Source organism: Danio rerio, chromosome 1, assembly GCF_049306965.1.
Source record: "Danio rerio strain Tuebingen ecotype United States chromosome 1, GRCz12tu, whole genome shotgun sequence".
NCBI lineage: Eukaryota > Metazoa > Chordata > Actinopteri > Cypriniformes > Danionidae > Danio > Danio rerio.
This window is the reverse complement of record NC_133176.1, coordinates 36,849,757-36,867,569: the sequence shown is the minus strand read 5'-3', so window position 1 is coordinate 36,867,569 and position 17,813 is coordinate 36,849,757. Positions and strand designations below refer to the sequence as shown.

At 32.4% G+C, this 17,813-nt stretch overlaps 1 protein-coding gene across 1 annotated transcript; it reads left to right on the top strand.

Moving 5' to 3' along the window:
* The first annotated feature begins 1,754 nt into the window (after positions 1 to 1,754).
* On the top strand, positions 1,755 to 16,588 carry gyg2 (glycogenin 2). The gene is given in 9 exon segments (NM_001145576.1): positions 1,755 to 1,919; positions 3,180 to 3,318; positions 3,515 to 3,689; positions 6,017 to 6,179; positions 9,582 to 9,708; positions 9,849 to 10,068; positions 12,118 to 12,270; positions 14,688 to 14,807; positions 16,199 to 16,588. Coding segments are annotated over 9 exon segments (1,230 nt in total). The 5' UTR covers positions 1,755 to 1,912; the 3' UTR covers positions 16,325 to 16,588.
* The last annotated feature ends 1,225 nt before the right edge of the window (positions 16,589 to 17,813 follow it).

Genomic DNA, 17,813 nt, shown 5'->3' with positions numbered 1-17,813 from the left:
ACTAGATTGTGGATGCCTTTCTTTCGCTATCAGAGCCGAGGTGAGCCGCGTCCCCCGAGAGTGCGTGCGCACTCCACTTGGAGCTTCGCATCCTCTCGAGCGCGCGAACGCGGCGCCTCTCTAACAGACATCTGTAGAGCTGCGGGCTGGGTGACACCCAACACATTTGCAAGGTTTTACAATCTGCGAGTGGAGCCGTTTTCCTCAAGGGTATTAGGTAACCCTTGGTGATTGAGGAAACAATTCGGTAGGGTGTTGAAACACGCTTGCTGCGCCATTCTCCATAACACGAAGGTACATGCGCCTTTTTATCTGTCAGTAAAGTTCCCCGTCAGGTGAGCCTTGCAAATTCCTCCGTGGCCCCCAGCACTGACTCAGCAGAGGAGTCACTTGCTGGCCCACTACGTTGTAGGTCTGCCTGCTGGTCAGCCCGCGTTTTGGGTAAAGGTGCCTGCTATGCGTGATCCCCACTAGGCGATCCCATATGCTTATTCCGCCACGGTTAAGTCCCCCCTCCCCGAGGAGGGGAACGGAAGTGCCATACTCTGTCGCCATAATGACTGTCCCTTAGCTGTTTTAAAGTCTCTTCAGCTTAAAAGGATGGCGTTTGCTCGCTCCAGGTGTGCTTATATGCTGGGATAATTGGCAATGAAGTACACCTGTGCAAGCTTACGCTGCCAATTCATTGCATTCATTGGCCCGTTCATTACTCTTTCAGACAAGCGGCTTCTGAACCGAATCCTCCCATTCGTGGATTTCAATCAATCCACTCTATGGCACTTCCGTTCCCCTCCTCGGGGAACGAAGGGTTACTTCTGTAACCTTGAACGTTATTTGCTTGAGGTCAGAACAGAAAATATATTATGAAGGTGGCCAACGCTTGTAGTATGGATGGAAATTATGCATCTTTACTTAAGAAATGAGACATGGAGCCTTTGGCACATAACCATTTTCAGTCTCAGTGCTGCAGGTAAAATTCAGATGAACTTCAGAATAATAACACACCTAAGGATGCTGTACTGGTGTTCACTAAGGGGCTAAACTGAGACTTTTCCAGATTAAGGGAGAACTAAAAAAGCTTGTGAGAATGTGTAAACTGCACATATAATAGTTTTGGATGAATTGCTGATGTAGATGCCAAGAAAATAAAACCAAATAAAAAAACAAGTCAGTGGCTGACTTAAACTTGCTCAGTTTAATGGTGTTTAGTGGATTGATCAAATATATTAAAGGTTTAAAGATGTTATACTCTCATGTAATAGTTTGTTGTAGTATTTTCAAAATACAATATTTTATTTTGAAACTTGTTGTGGCTGCTGTATTATAGTTTTGTTTTGATATTTGATTTTGATAATGTAAAATTGAGGTATTTGGTATTTTAAATTTAAAATACATTTCAATGTATTTTTGCCCATCTCTGGTAACAAATAGTCAACTGTAGATCCAATAGTTGTATTATTTTTTTTATTTTTTTATTTTTTGTGTATTGGGTGAACTATCTCTTTAAATAGTGATTACAGCAAACTCATTTTGGGCTAATAAGTCTAAAAGCTGACTACACTAATAGGCTTACATATCTTATAATTTTTATCTTATACTGTAAGTCTTTCTCCCTTCTGTGCCGCACATGTTTTTCTTTGAGTTCCATATTTGTAATTGTGTAATCAATATCTGTAGTTGCTCATTCATGTACAGTGATAGTAATAGGAGTTGAATGACCTTAGTCGCGTGCTTCAAACAGCTTTTTTTTTTCCACTGTCAGTGAACATATGAGGACGCTCTGCTGTTGAAAGACTTCGCACAGCTCTTCTATGATCTAGTCATTTAATTTAAATACTGCAATATTTACTTACTAGAAATTGTACCGTACAGGTTTCCTCATCTCCAAGAAGAACGCGAAAAAAAACTAGAAATGGCTGGTAAGTGGATTTTTCCCGTTTTGTTTATGACCAAATGTCAAAACAAGCTTGAAATATGTGTAGATTCATAACCAAGAGCTCTTAGACTATTACTGTACATAGGTAAAAAGTCTGGTAATGTGATTTTACTCAATAGCAAACCTGTTTTTAACTGAAAATGGTGGTTTGAACCAAATTGATATTCCAAGCTGGGCTGTCAAATAATAGTAGCCTAGGATGTCATGCCTGTTGAACCAATCCACTGGTTCAATCACTGACAGTGAAGGGTCATACAAAGCTTTGTCACTGACATAAAGGACGACAAAAAGTGGGTCAGGAAAACAAATGTGTTGATTTGTTGTGCATATCAGTAACCAGATCACAGTGCAAGGTGAATATGTTATGGTTCACAGAGTTAAACATGAGACCTTGGATGCTTTTGATACTTTCCTGGTACTGTCAATCAAAACATTTTGACACACATGGTTGTTTTTCTTTATTATTATTATTATTATTATTATTATTATTATTATTATTATTATTATTATTATGTATTATATTACTATTATTGTTTAAATGTCACAATCATTCTAGACAAAGACTTTATATATACAGTATGTATGTATGTATGTGTATATATATATATATATATATATATATATATATATATATATATATATATATATATATATATATATATATATATATATATATATATATATATATATATATATAAACACACACATGGTCAAACTGGTCCAATGCATTTACAGTGCTTAGCATAAATAAGTTCTCCGTCCGCAGATTTATCTTTTAAAATATTATTTTCTACATGTATAAGCAATATTTTCTATGCATATACATTATATATAGTCAGTAACAAAGCCAAACCTGGAGCTAATCTAACAAACAAAAACTTTAGATAATTGAACAAAAATGTGTACACCCAAATGAATATGTAAGGGAAAGTTTTAAATAAAATTCTAAAAAAGAGGACAAATTAAGAGAAACAAAAAAAAAAAAAATTACACAATTAATTGAACATTTGCAGTGTTTTATTTTATTCCCATTTTTGTTAGAATATGAATGTATTATTTTTCTTTGTCCAAAGATGTTAGGTGATCAAGCTATTATTTTAATGACTATGACTGTGACTTCATAAAACTCTTTTGTTAAATTGTACCAAAATATTAATTTTCAAAAAGGTGGAGTATTAATTAATGCTGAACATTCTATATGCTCTCTTTTCTTATTTCTGCCTTGTATTTTATCTTCTCTTAGAGACTCAGGCTTTTGTGACTCTGGCCACTACAGATGCCTATAGCATGGGATGTATAGTAGTAGGCAAAAGTTTGCGCAGACATGGAACGTCAAGGAAGATAGTGGTGATGGTTTCCCCCGATGTTTCTAGATCATCCAGGTGAGAGAAGAACTTACCTCCATCATTCATTGTAAAATAACAGTAAGATGTTCCGTACAGAAGAGCAATTAAAAGTAATTGAGCTCCTTTTGTACATTTGACTTTTACAATGTGGCTTTCATAAATGTAATACTTAAGTCACTTCCAATCTATCTTTGTCTTTAACTTCTTTGCCTCATTCGATGTGTTTGTCTAGATTGGCTCTGGAGGACATTTTTGATGAGGTTTTTGTAGTTGATGTGTTGGATAGTAAAGACAAGGCTCATCTCGCCTGGCTGGGACGTCCTGAATTGGGGGTCACCTTCACCAAACTACACTGCTGGACCCTTACGCAGTACAGCAAGTGTGTGTTCTTGGATGCAGACACACTTGTGAGTACTTAATAAATATCACAGTTACAGTTGAAATCAGAATTATCAGCCTCTCTGAATTATTAGCCCCCTTTTTATTTCCCCCAATTTTAGTTTAAAGGAGAGAAGTTTTTTTTAACACATTTCTAAACATAATATTTTCAATCAACTCATTTATATTAACTGATTTATTTTATCTTTGCCATGACGACAGTAAATAATATTTTACTAGATATGTTTCAAGACATTTAAAGTGACATTTAAAGGCTTAACTCAGTTATTTGTTTAACTAGGTAAGATAGGGTAATTAGGCAAGTTATTGTATAATGTTCTGTACACTATTGAAAAAATATATAGCTTAAAGGGGCTAATAAAAAAAATAAAAAATAAATAAATAAATATAAACTGCTTTTAATCTAGTCAAAATAAAGGCTTTGTCAAAAAGAAAAATATTATCAGACATGCTGTGAACATTTCCTTGCTCTGTTAAACATCATTTGGGAAATATTTTGAAAAGAAAAAAAAAAATTTAAGGGGGTTTAATAATTTTGATTTTAACTGTATGTCAGATCAAAGTAAAGATGCAAGTAATTTTTTTTTCTTTGTGTACAAAATTATTGTTATGTTTATTTTGAACAAGAATAATTATTGTCATTATAAACAATTCACGGCGCAGCATTTCTATTATTTGTTTATTAAATTATTTAAATGTTCAAACAATTAAATTTATAAATATATTTAGTTTTGTGGAAAAAAAAAATTGGGCACCCCTCTGTGGCTGCAAAGTGAAGTGCTCTTCCTTTGTAAAAGATCACAGTGAAATTCAGTTTCTAGAGAAAGTTAAATAATGTTGTGTTTTTCTGACAGAAATGAGTAGTGTAGCAGTATTGAGATGTGTGAAATTAAATTGAAACTGAAAAATAGGATATGCAAAAGTTTGAGCACCCACTCTTTTGTGTGCATTTTAAAACCTGTAGTCACTTATTGCTGAATAATTACAACACAAACTATATTTGAGTTACTCAGTGAACCTTGACAATCCTAACACCGGTGAAACAATGATGAAATAAGGATATTTAAGATAGCTGATTGCTGGTTGTGCCTCTCCCTATTGTTAACCAGAAAATAGCAACATGGGAACCTCAAAAGAACTTCTTAATGACCCAAAATAATTGATTAAAATGAATTAGAAGAAAGATGCAAAAAGCTATCTCAAAGGTTTAAAGTCTCCATCTCCACAGTCAGAAATATAATAAGAAAATGGAAGGCCACAAGAACAGTTCTTGTGAAGGAAGGATGTGCTGGACCAAGAAAAATATCTGAAAGGCAAAGGTGAAGCATGACCTATAAAGAGTGGAACATCTTGCTGCTAATAATGTCATTATAGATTGTGTCACAATCCAGCAAACTCTTCACAAAGGACAGATCAATAGAACGTGATGAAGAAGACTTTTCTGCATTCTGCCAACAAGAAGAGTCATTTAAAGTATTCAAAGGCTTTTCTGGACAAGCTTGAATTATTTTGGAAAAATATACTGTGGAAAAGCAGCACAGCTTTCCAGGACTTGCTCCCTACTGAAAATATGGTGGAGGGTCCATCATGCTGTGGGAATCTGTGGCAAACACAGGTACTTGAAACCTTGTCATGTTGTATGAAGTCCACCCAATAATAGCAGATTCTGAAGAACAATTTTCAAGAATCAGTCAGAAGTTATTGCAGGGTTGGATGTTTCAGCAGGACAATGACCCAGTCCCTATACTTGAACATCATCGAAAATCTATGGATTGATTTGAAAAGTTTGATTTCACACTCGGCTCCCGTGAACCCTAACTGAACTAGAGAAATTCTGCAAGGAAGAATGGTCCAAAATTCCATCAGCAAGATTTCAGCAACTTATACTTGGCTTTGAAAAGCATCATCAGACTTATAATACAGTGGCTGTACAAAGGATTAATGTGATTTTTTTTTCTGCTGGGGTGCCCAAATTTATGCACCCACTTGTTTTAGTTATGGCTTAAATTGCATTGCATCTGTTGATTAAATAGTCAGAACTGAAATGCCGCTTTTTCTATATGTATAAAATGAATCCACATGAAATTGCTGATTTGAACAGACGGCAGGCTATAGCTTACAATTATGAAAATTATCAAGGGTGGCCAAACTTTTGCATAAAACTGAAATTGTAACATTTTTATGCTTTTTAATACTAATTTTCCACCTAGCACTCCTTTGCTGCTCCTATAACCACATACCGTCAATACATTCTTAATCATCTGTTAATCACATGATCTTAATCAATTGAAACAGTAAGTGGAGTGGTCCTAAATTGTGTGTCATTATGCTGTAGGTACTGTGTAATGTGGATGAGCTATTTGAATATGAAGAACTGTCTGCGGCACCTGATCCAGGATGGCCGGATTGCTTCAACACTGGTGTATTTGTGTTTCGGCCCTCCCTGAATACTCACACACAAATACTGGAACACGCCGCACAGCACGGCAGCTTTGATGGTGAGTCACTCAGTTATATTTAGCTTATATTACATTCAGATCTTTTAAGTTGGGGCTACATTGGTGGCGCTCAAAGTGTGTGGGAACTAATTAGCCTCAAAGGCTGCTTTGCCATATTAGTGTTTTTAATCTTCAGAAACAACAGGAGCATCACATTCACACTACCATTTAAAAGTTAAAATGACTTCTTTTTTAACAAGAGTTTATTAAATTTATTGAAATGAACAAGCCAGCATGTTTAGAAGGCTTCAACATATTTTTCCTGTTGGATTTATTCATAAAAGAATCTTTAAACAAATACAACAATTCCACAAAATATTAAAAATCCAATTTGTCAACACTGATAATAAAGAATAATACTTAAGGACCAATTACGCATATTAGAATACATTCCAAAGGATCATACAATGTCTTTAAATTCAGCCATCACATGATTAAATACATTTATTTTATTTTTGGTAAAATAAATGGAGATTTGGGGACTTAACAAATTAAGAAACTTTAAACAGGGGTGTATCTTTAATCACTTACTCACTCACTCACTCACTCACTCACTCACTCACTCACTCACTCACTCACACTATGCGTCTATAGACAGGTCTACAACTCATGTATGCATTGCTTATTACACACACACAGGGAATTGCAGCAGCATAAAAACATCTTTAAACATGGAAAATGAAAGGATTGAAATTTAAAGAATTACTATTTGACTACAAAAAAATATTAAAACTGCTACCTCCTTCCTTGCATTTTTCACCTCGGGGGGCTTTGGTAAAGTCTGTAAAGTTTGCTTAAGTCCATGCTTTAACCTCATGCACATGCAGATTCATTTGCTATCAAGTGATGCATTCCCACCATGTAAATAAGAAATGCACATGACTTCAACTGGCTTTAAAAGGGAATGGGAGATGGGATTCTGATAATGCAGGGTATGCCCAAAACACACTTATAACTCATTAAGAGCCTTTTATATAATTTATTTTACTTTATTTGCACTGGAATACAAAAATATTAGAATAAAACAGAAAAAAGAAACCCTTTGCACATAAATTAATATGTGCAGAAAGAGGCAACAAGCCCCAAATAATCTAAATAATAATAATAATAATAAAAAGACTGACAAAACAATTGCATTACAACAAATGCTAAATTACAATTACAAGTGAATGATAATACACAGACAACACAGTGGTGCAGTAGGTAGTTCTGCTGCTGTACAGCAAGAAGGTCGCTGGTTCGAACCTCGGCTCAGTTGGCGCTTCTGTGCGGAGTTTATATGTTTTCCTGCATTCGCTTGGGTTTCCTCCACAGTCCAAAGACATGTGGTACAGGTTAACTAGGTAGGGTAAATTGTATGTGTGTGTGAATGTTTCCCATACATGGGTTGCAGCTGGAAGGTCATCTGCTGTGTAAAAATGTGCTGAATAAGTTGGCGGTTCATTTTGTTGTGGCGACCTTGGATTAATAAAGGGACTAAACCGACAAGAAAATGAATGAATAATTGAGTAATAATACACACAATCGAAATGACAAAGTCACATACACACACAACTATAAAAAAATTAAATGATGCATACAATTTTTACAAAATTACAGACCAACATTGAAGCGATTGCTTGTGCAATCCTCTTTAAATTAAAACCTGTTAAAGAGGAACATGTTTTTGTTGTATGGGGTAAATGATTCCATTATTTAATACCATAGTTTAATAATTTAATAATTTAATCATGCTCCATGCATGCTGACCATTTTCCTGTTTTTAAATCATATTTGGGTAGTTTTCATTGTTTTCTAATCTGCATGTTCATGTTTTTTATTTTATTTTTTAAGGTCTGAAAAAATTTATTTTGATCTTATTTGTAGTTAGAATGAACATCTAAACTATGTATGACTTAATTTAATATATTTGTGTGTCAATGGATTTCCTTAAATGTGTGTAGGTTAAGTGCAATTGAATTGGCACCTGCGAGAATGATGTTGCTGCACAATCAGAGAGGCTGCAGTTTCAGCACTGCATTTCTAGGGCCCTAGTTGAACAACATAGACAGCAAGCAAGGGGGTTAATCAAAAACTGCTTCTTATATGGCCCTACACCCCTAAACGCAACACTCACAGCAAATATGTCAATGTAATGTCAAAACACACAGTTAAGTATATTGTAAAATCCAGTCAACTTTATCAAATAAAATGAAAAAAAAAGTGTAGTGAACTCAAAATTTACTGAAAGTTAATTCTACTCATTTGAAAAGAGTTTTAAACTCAGTTTTGAAGGTAATGACTTAATTAAATACCTCATTACTTTAACTTAAATGGAGTAAGTTCACAGTACTCATATAGATTAGTTTTTTAACTCAAATTGTTTGTAGCAATTGGTTTCTTCAAACGGTTTGAGTAACTGTTTACAGTACTTAGTTGGTTGAGTTCTCTTCATTTATTGGGTTTTACTGTGCTCAAATTGCTTCATTTACTTAAACAGTTGAAGTTCTCAGTACTCATTGGGATTAGTTTTTACTTAAAAGGGTTGTTACAATCAGTGTTCTCAAATGGTTTTAGTTACCTTAGCTTTTTGGATTTTACAGTGTGTAAATATAAAAGGTAATATAATATAATATTTTGCTGTATTTTACTCATACTGGACAGATCAGGACCAACAGGGTTGTAAAACCATCTGGGCTGTAGATCTGCCTGCTGCAGGTGTTCAGCCTTCACTATGTCATCCTATTGGGTAGATTAAGAAAAAATTCACTGTAACACATTCCTGCCTGAAACTGCAGCCTGTTGTGACTGCAGCCTCCAGTTGTGCTGGAACTTACTACTGGGTTCTGTAGAGCATTTCATACTAGTCCCTTCTACTGGCAGAGAGTGAATTAGCATTTTATTCAGTCTGCCAAATGTTTTATGTGGTTGTGTTTTATGTAGCGTAGTCTCAAAAAAAAAAAAAAAAAAAGTTTTATTTTTATATTTTGAAATTTAAACTATTTAACCTAAATAAACAATTGCTCAAGCTTTGATTAAGGTGCAGTGGTTGCCTCTTGTTTTATTGAGAATATATTTTTCAGCCAAATAAACACCTACAGTAGTTCATGTTTTCAAATTTTCTTTCATTTTCTCTTAGTTCTAGCTTATTAAAGAAGAAAGTAATTCAGTATCAAAATTGGAGATGGATTTTTTTTTTACTCAGAGATGATACATATAGTATAAGAAACTAGTTTTTATATGGTAGAAGCATGTAGGTATGGAGGTCCACCCTATTTTTACCTAGGTCCACCCAATTAAACATGTCTGACCTCACCACTGCTTTAAAATAGCAAAAATGGATTCTCACACTCACTCGCTCATTTCAGGCTCTTTAGATACTAATCTAAATGACATTAATAAACCACAATCTGTCGTGTACAGGGGGAGACCAGGGTCTTTTAAACACTTTCTTCAATGATTGGGCAGTAAAAGATATCAGGAAGCACCTGCCATTTGTGTACAACCTGACAGCCAGTGCTGTCTACACATATCTGCCAGCATTTCACCAGTAAGTTTCCCTTAAACTCTTTACATGAGCATGCTAATAATTCTTGATGTTATTCATTTCTATACTGGTTGTTAACTACTCGTATATCTTACTTTATTAATACATTAATATAGCCAAGAAATAATTTTGCATTTGCACAGGTATGGCCACCATGCAAAAATTGTCCATTTCTTGGGAGGAACCAAACCCTGGCATCTTCCATATGATCCACAGGCTGCCAATGAATCATCTTTTAGGGATTACAGCAAGAACTTTGAGCAATTCATCAATTTATGGTGGGTGGAGTATTATAGTCAAAGACAGACACGAGCTAAAATGGAGGACAACAATGAAGAGTATAAAAGACTACATTCACTTCAGGTATTTAATAGTAGTGATACATACACTTTACAACTATTTTTTTTAAGTGACTTACACTGCATTCAGGGAATACTTTTTTTATTTATTTTTTGTTTGTTTGTTGATTGAATTATCCCTTGGAAATTAGAAACCAAAATTGTAAACTATACCAAACATTAAAGTGATAGTTCACCAAAAAAATAAAATGTTATCATTCACTCACCCTTAAATTATTTTAACTAGTTTGAGTATCTTTCTTCTGTTGAACACAAAGGAAGATGTACTGAAGAATTTTAGAAACCTGAAACCATTGACTTATTTGTTTTTCCTACTATGAATGTTAGTGGTTACAGGTTTTTAAAATGTTTCAATATATCTTTTGTGTTCAACAGAACAAGGCAAAAAAAAGCTAAATTTTGTTTTAAAATTGGTTTGAAACAAGTCAAGGGTGAGTAAATGATGACAAGATTTTCATGTTTGTGTGAACTATCCCTTTAACAACATACTAATTATTCAGATTAAAAAAAAAAAAAAAGTTTTGGTAACACTTTACAGTAAGGTTCATTAGTTAATGCATTTACTAACATGAACTAATCATGAACAACACTTGTACAGCATTTATTAATCATAATTGAACTTTTACTAATGCATTATTAACATCCAAGTCCATGCTTGTTAACATTAGTTAATGCACCATGAGTAAACATGAACAATGAACTACTGTATTTTCATTAAGTAACGTTAACTAACATGAACAAATACAGTAGTAGATGTATTGTTCATTGTTTGTTCATGTTAGTAAATGCATTAATTAACATTAACTAATGAACCTTATTGTAAAGTGTGACCAAAGTATTTCTGGGGGAAAAAGTAAACAGACAAAAACTCAATAACAAAAATGATGTGTTATGAAAATGATGTCTCAGACATTTTTCAGAGAAAGCGATTGTAAAGTTAGCAAGCCTTCACTAGGCAAGTGACATTCAAAACCTAAAATAAGTCAATTATTATTGAAAACACTGATCATTTGTGATTTATGACAAGTGCAGTGTGCATCTTTCTGACCCCTATAGTGTGGTGAACTCAGCAAAGATTAATGAAATTTGTTAATTTTTAAATTCAAATCATTTTCATATCGTAGTCTTTTATGTTTGGTTCTATTAATGTATTAATTTATTAAATGTATTACAGCTGTTTTGCATAGCCCTGTGCGTTTTATTTATTTTTTATGCAACTTTTATGGACATACTTTGAGCTCAGGTACATTCTGTTTGATCATTCTTGAGATGTTTCAGTAGCTTAATTGAAGTTTATCTGTGGTAAATTCAGTTGATTGGACATGATTTGAAAAGGCATACACCTGTCTATATAAGGTTGTAAGGTTGACAGTGCATGTCAAAGCACAAACCAAGCATGAAGACAAAAAAATAAATAAAAAATGTCTGTAGACCTCCAAAACAGGACTGCCCATTGAGCAAAGGCTTTGAATACTTATGTACATGTGATTTGTCAGGTATTTCATTTTTAATAAAAATCTTTTTTTTTCCACATTGTCATTATGGGGCAGTGTGTGTAGAATTTTGAGGAAATAAATGAATTTAATCCATTTTGGAATAAGGCTGTAACATAAAAAATGTGGAAAAAGGAAGCGCTATGAATGCTTTCCCTGTGCACTGTTGTTAAATCTAACTGAACAATGCATATTTTTAAAAGGTTAATGGTTAATAATTATTTAACTAGCGCCAGTTTTGTGCTCATGTTTGTTTTTCCAAATTGAAGAACCAACTTTTTGTGCTAAAGTATTAGCCCTGTGTGCTATTAAAGAGTAGATGATGTTTGCAGCATGTCACTCAAAGATTATAAAAGTCAAATGGAATCCAACATGACTGTTCACACTGCGGTCACTTCGCAAAACATGAGAACAGTACTTAGTCAGTTACTTCTAAATTATGTTTTATTTATTTATTTATTTTTGGACATATAACATCTAGTATTGTCATACAAAACATAATTAATCTGTCAGTCATTCATCATCATGTTTATTTATTTATTTATTTATTTATTTTTTAGTCAGCGCAGCAGTTTGTTCCCCCACAGACGCATCATTCTCCACCACAAAGCCAAAAGAAAAGCATTGAAGCCCAGCACACCGAACAGACACCTCTCCAAGATCTCTCTTTGGATTCACTGACAATAAGCTCCTCTAAAAAGCCTGAGGAAACAGTAAGTGGTATTGCAGGATCCACTGTTTATCCAGCGATGTGAAGGTTTAAGAATAAAAATGAGGAAGTGTGACAAATAAGCTTACGCAGTTCTGAGTCTCTCTGTGACTCAACTCCAACTCCTTTAAAAGTATCTCTTCCTCTGGGCTTTCAAACCAGTCTGTGACACACCCAACAGTGACTCACATACAACACAAAGACAACACTAACCCGTTCACATGACTGCCAAACACACAGAGCGCTGTTTATAATGCAAGCACACAAGATATTGAAGAGAGTTTCTAATTTAACAAAAGGACGATATTAATATCGTTATATAATAGGATTATTCATAGGTCAACATTTACTAATGCATTATTTAAATACAAATTCATGCTTGTGAAGTTAGAAAGGCTTTATTCTGCAGAAACAACCATTCAGGGGTGTGTTTCCCAAAAAACGATGTAATCCGCGGCTGGACTATCAAAGTATGATGCATTGTTTGGGAAAAGAATGATGTAGTGATGAGTGGTTCCCAAAACCCGTGGTTTCTCTGTTGCAAATCTGTCGTTTGAATGATACTCTAAACAGGGTTGTAACAACTTTTTTAGTGAAGAACTCCATAATTTTTTGTGCAATTTTTATTGTTTTAAACGCACACGCATAAAAAAGTCCAATATTACTTTTGGTAAAAACATGCACTCGCTTTTCATATTAATTGAAATATATGTAAACGGCACACATAGGGCCTAAGATACCTTTACAAATATTCTTCAGAATAGGCCATATTCTAGTCTAAAATATAAAATCACTTACAATACCTAACACGTATTGTAATATCATATAGCAATAAATACATACATAAATAAATAAATGAATAAATAAATAAATGAATGAATAAATAAATAAATAAATAAATACATAAATAAATAAATAAGGCTATTTATTAAGAAATGAGATTTAATATTTATTATTTATTAGGAAATTATTATTTCTTTTTTAATTTGACACATGCAAACCACTGCAGAAATGTTCTAACCAACAGGCCCATGTCATATACAGTACAAATACTTGATAAATAACCCACTATAAATTTAAATGATTACCATATGCTGTTTTTTTTTTTTTTTTTTTTTTTTCACAAGCTTTGGAAGGTAGCAAATTCTGCTTTAAAATAATAGGTCACCTAGCTTTCATCATGAGCCATGGCTGTGTTCAAAATGACATCAATGTTTTCAAAATGCACAGTGAAGGGAGTGCATTTGTAGTCATGAAGATCACTAAAACTGTAATGTAAAAAAATCTTTTAAACTAAATTACACCTGCGTGATGACTTTAATGCTTTTTTTTTAATCAATGCAAATTTGAAAGTTAGAATGATCTAAAAGAATAGGGGGGATAACTGGGAATAGAACACAGCCAGGAACTATGTTTCTAACTAAAGCTCCAGAAGTGTTTTTGATAGCATACAAGTTTGTGATGCAGTTTGCGAATGTTCATTGGAATGATGGATTTGGGAAATGCCAAATCAATGAACTATGTTTGTTACAACGGAACTTGCGACTTTAGTTGGTGATGGTTTTCGGAAATGCAGCCCAGGATCTTATTACACCGCAAACAAAATTACACTAACCTGCGCATTATTCAGTCACAACTGGCCAAAGAGTCAAAAATGTAAAGCTGGCTGAATGGAGCATATACTAACCCACACTTTATTCATTTACAAGATTGAGCCAAATAGTCCAAAACTAAAATTAAACAGTCAAGCAGATATGAATGAATGAGGATGTAAATAGATGGATGTGAATGTATTCACTGTTGGTCGCCTGGAAGTTCTTGGATGAACTTGTGTTATTCAGCGGTTGTTATCTTGGAATAAAATACAATAGGATTTTGTGACTAACCAGTCAGAATTGAGTATTGCAGATATTCATGAAATAACATTAAATTAATGTAATCAAATATTAATGAGCAACTGCATTTCCATAAACTAACATTAAGGGAACATGCAAACTGCACACAGAAATACCAACTGACAAAGGCAGTTGACCGAGGCTCGAATCAGCGACCTTCTTGCTGTGAGGCTACAGCACCATCTACTGCGCTACCGCGTCGCCTGCTGATGAACTCATTATGATTAAAATTACTTAATACAAAATGGAGGAAAAAAAGCTACACTTAATCACACAATATTATGATTTCTAATTAATTCTAAATAATTTGCAGTGTGCATTTAAAATTATTATACGTGGCTAAAGCAATGTAAAGAAATGTAAATTATATCCTGCCCACCCCACCTCTGAATCCTAATTTAGTTTTAATTCTGTTGCATAAATTGTAAATATACATGCAGTGCTTTTCATTTTCTTTTTCAAGATCTTTTTTATTCATTTATTTATTTATTTATTGACTTATTTATCTGTCTGTCTGTCATCTCAGAATATTCTCTTTGATGCTCTGTCTGCTGTGGAGACTGAAGAGGCTCTAGTTGTAAGCCCTTCATCTGAGCACACAGAACCAAAAGCTGATGAAGACTCTGCCGGAGCCACTGGAGAAGCAGTATGTTGGAAAATAAGCGGATTTACTTGGATCATAGAAAAAAAGTCACTGGATTTTGTTGTCGGTGATCTTTTTTTAAGTGGTTAAAATACATCATATAAATTATCTTAGGTATGTTTTGCAAGCGTATTATAATGTCAATAAAAACAACCAACCAATAAACAAATAAATAAATTCATAATATATTTATTCATATGAATGTATTTTAGTATTATGTCAATTAATGTGAATGTGGCATTCTTATGTGTGGCATAATTGTATATACATACAGTTGAGGTCAGAATATCCCCCTTTGAAGTTTTATTTTCTTTAAAAAAGATTTCCCTTTTTCAACAGAGCAAGGATATTTTCACAGTATATCTGATAATATTTTTTCTTATGAAGAAAGTCTTATTTGTTTTATTTCGGCTACAATAGAAGCAGTTATTTTATTTTTTTATTAACCATTTTATGGTCAAATATATTAGACCCTTTAAGCTATATGCTAGTAATTTTCAATAGTCTACAGAACAAACCATCGCTATACTATAACTTGCCTAATTACCCTAACCTGCCTAGTTAACCTATAGTTAAGCCTTTAAATGTCACTTTAATCTTTATAGAAGTGTCTTGAAAAATATCTAGTCAAAAATTATTGAATGTCTGCATGTTAAAGAAAAAATAAATCAGTTATCAGAAATGAGTTATTAAAACTATTATGTTTAGAAATGTGTTGAATAAAATCTGCTCTCCATTAAACAGAAATTGGGGACAAAAATAAACAAGGGGCTTATTATTCAGGGGGGGGGGTGGTGGGTAATAATTCTGATTTCAATCGTATATATATATATATATAAATATATATATATATATATATATATATATATATATATATATATATATATATATATATATATATATATATATATATATATATATATATATATATATATATATGTGTGTGTGTGTGTGTGTGTTTGTGTGTCTGAAGCATGACCAAAGTGAGTTTATAAACTTAAATATTTTTATAAATATGCCCCATTCACATTAGTATTAATATTATTCTAAAAACCAAATAATTAAAACATTATTTATGTTAAATATTCACTGTAAATATTACAAAGCAACCTTTTCTTATTTTATTTTATTCTTTATTTAAAACTGACTGATTTTAAATGGCTAAATAATAATAACTGATAATATTTATAATTTGAGATAAAGATTTCGCTTGCAAATATCAGTGCGTTTGTGTATGCTGCCATCTAATGGCAACAGTTTAGAGCAATTTTTAGACTTGCCTTTGCAGTCATAATGAATGCACCAGTGTTTCCCCCAGAACTACACATCAGTTTAAATTTGATATGTTTCTTGTAACTAAAGTTGTATTTGATCATAAGACTCTTTCATTGCAGGCGGCAGCAGAAGCAGAGCAGGAGGATCTGCAGCATCGACTGATGTGGGAAGCAGGACACATTGATTATATGGGCAAAGACGCCTTCGACAACATCAAGAAGAAGCTTGATCTGTTCCTCGATTAATTATGTGTTGAATTGCTGCATATAACACACACTATTTCTGTTCGTACTGTATGTGTATCAACATCTCAACTGTTACATTTTCATCACATATATAATATAATATAATATAATATAATATAATATAATATAATATAATATAATATAATATAATATAATATAATATAATATAATAATTTAACCTACCTCTGAATAATACTTAACTGGATGATATAAAATATGCTGTGACCTTTTATTTGCAGTTTTATGAAAGTGAGAAAATGTTGGCTAAAAAAAAAAAAAAAAAAAAAAATCCAAAAACATACTTTTAGGCATTTATTTTTTCAAACTTTATTAGCTAGTATCTATTAATTTGTATTAGGTTTTTTTTTCCTGCATTGAGCCATAAACCTCCACTTCAGCTGCACTTGTATAAACTAGAATTTTATATAAATACAAAATTTTAGCACTTGTTTTCACAGAATTCCCTATTTTATTTATATTCTGGTGAAAGTTTTATTATAGACCACTATTGTCCAATGACCAGTTAACTAAAATTGTGTCTTATTATATTATCCTCTATAATATATGTATGCAAAAATTATTGTAACATAACCTCATAAGTTTAAACAATTTGTCTAGTTTTAAGATCTGTCAGAGGAAAAACTTAGATAAGAAGAGAAACATTTTTTTTCATTGTGAACTAAACAAATTTAATTTCCACCACATCTCAACATACTGCTTTTATTTCAAAATGAAATAAATTATGGCAGTCAACCCTTGTCTAAGATCATTTTTGTATCTAGTTTAACCAGTCTTTCCACAATATATATATATATATATATATATATATATATATATATATATATATATATATATATATATATATATATATATATATATATATATATTTATTATAATTATACATTTGTAAATAAATAAATTAGTTGTAAGCTGAATTGTAAACCTGTCACACTCTAAAATTTAATGTTAATTTGGTTAAGAGCTTTTTAGAAAATAAAACTGAATTTGTATATTAAATAGAGCATGAACTTATACATTGTGAATACACTTTTATTGTGTGAAGACAACTTTTTAAATATATAAATATATATTTTTTAAATGTGTGTGGTGATGGAAATAACAGTGGTGGAAATGACTATTCAACAGTTTATTGTGAAAAAAAATTAAAAACAGCTTCACCGATTACCTTTGAATTGATACTAACCTTTCATGTACAAAACACTCTTATTTATCTTAATTTTGTTTGGTTTTTAAAAACATCTACAAAAGTACAGCATGTTTGGAAATAAAATAAATGTATTTCCTTATCAAGCAATATTTATCTTCATTTTCATTTACTTGTTGTTAATAAAAATTTAATTAAATTAAACTAATTAAATTAAATTAACCATGTTCTCAGATGGCACTGTTTATTTTCATAAAAAAACACCTAAATAATCTTTCACACCAAACTTTTTAAAGTGACGTTACAGTGTTGTGGAGGAAATGA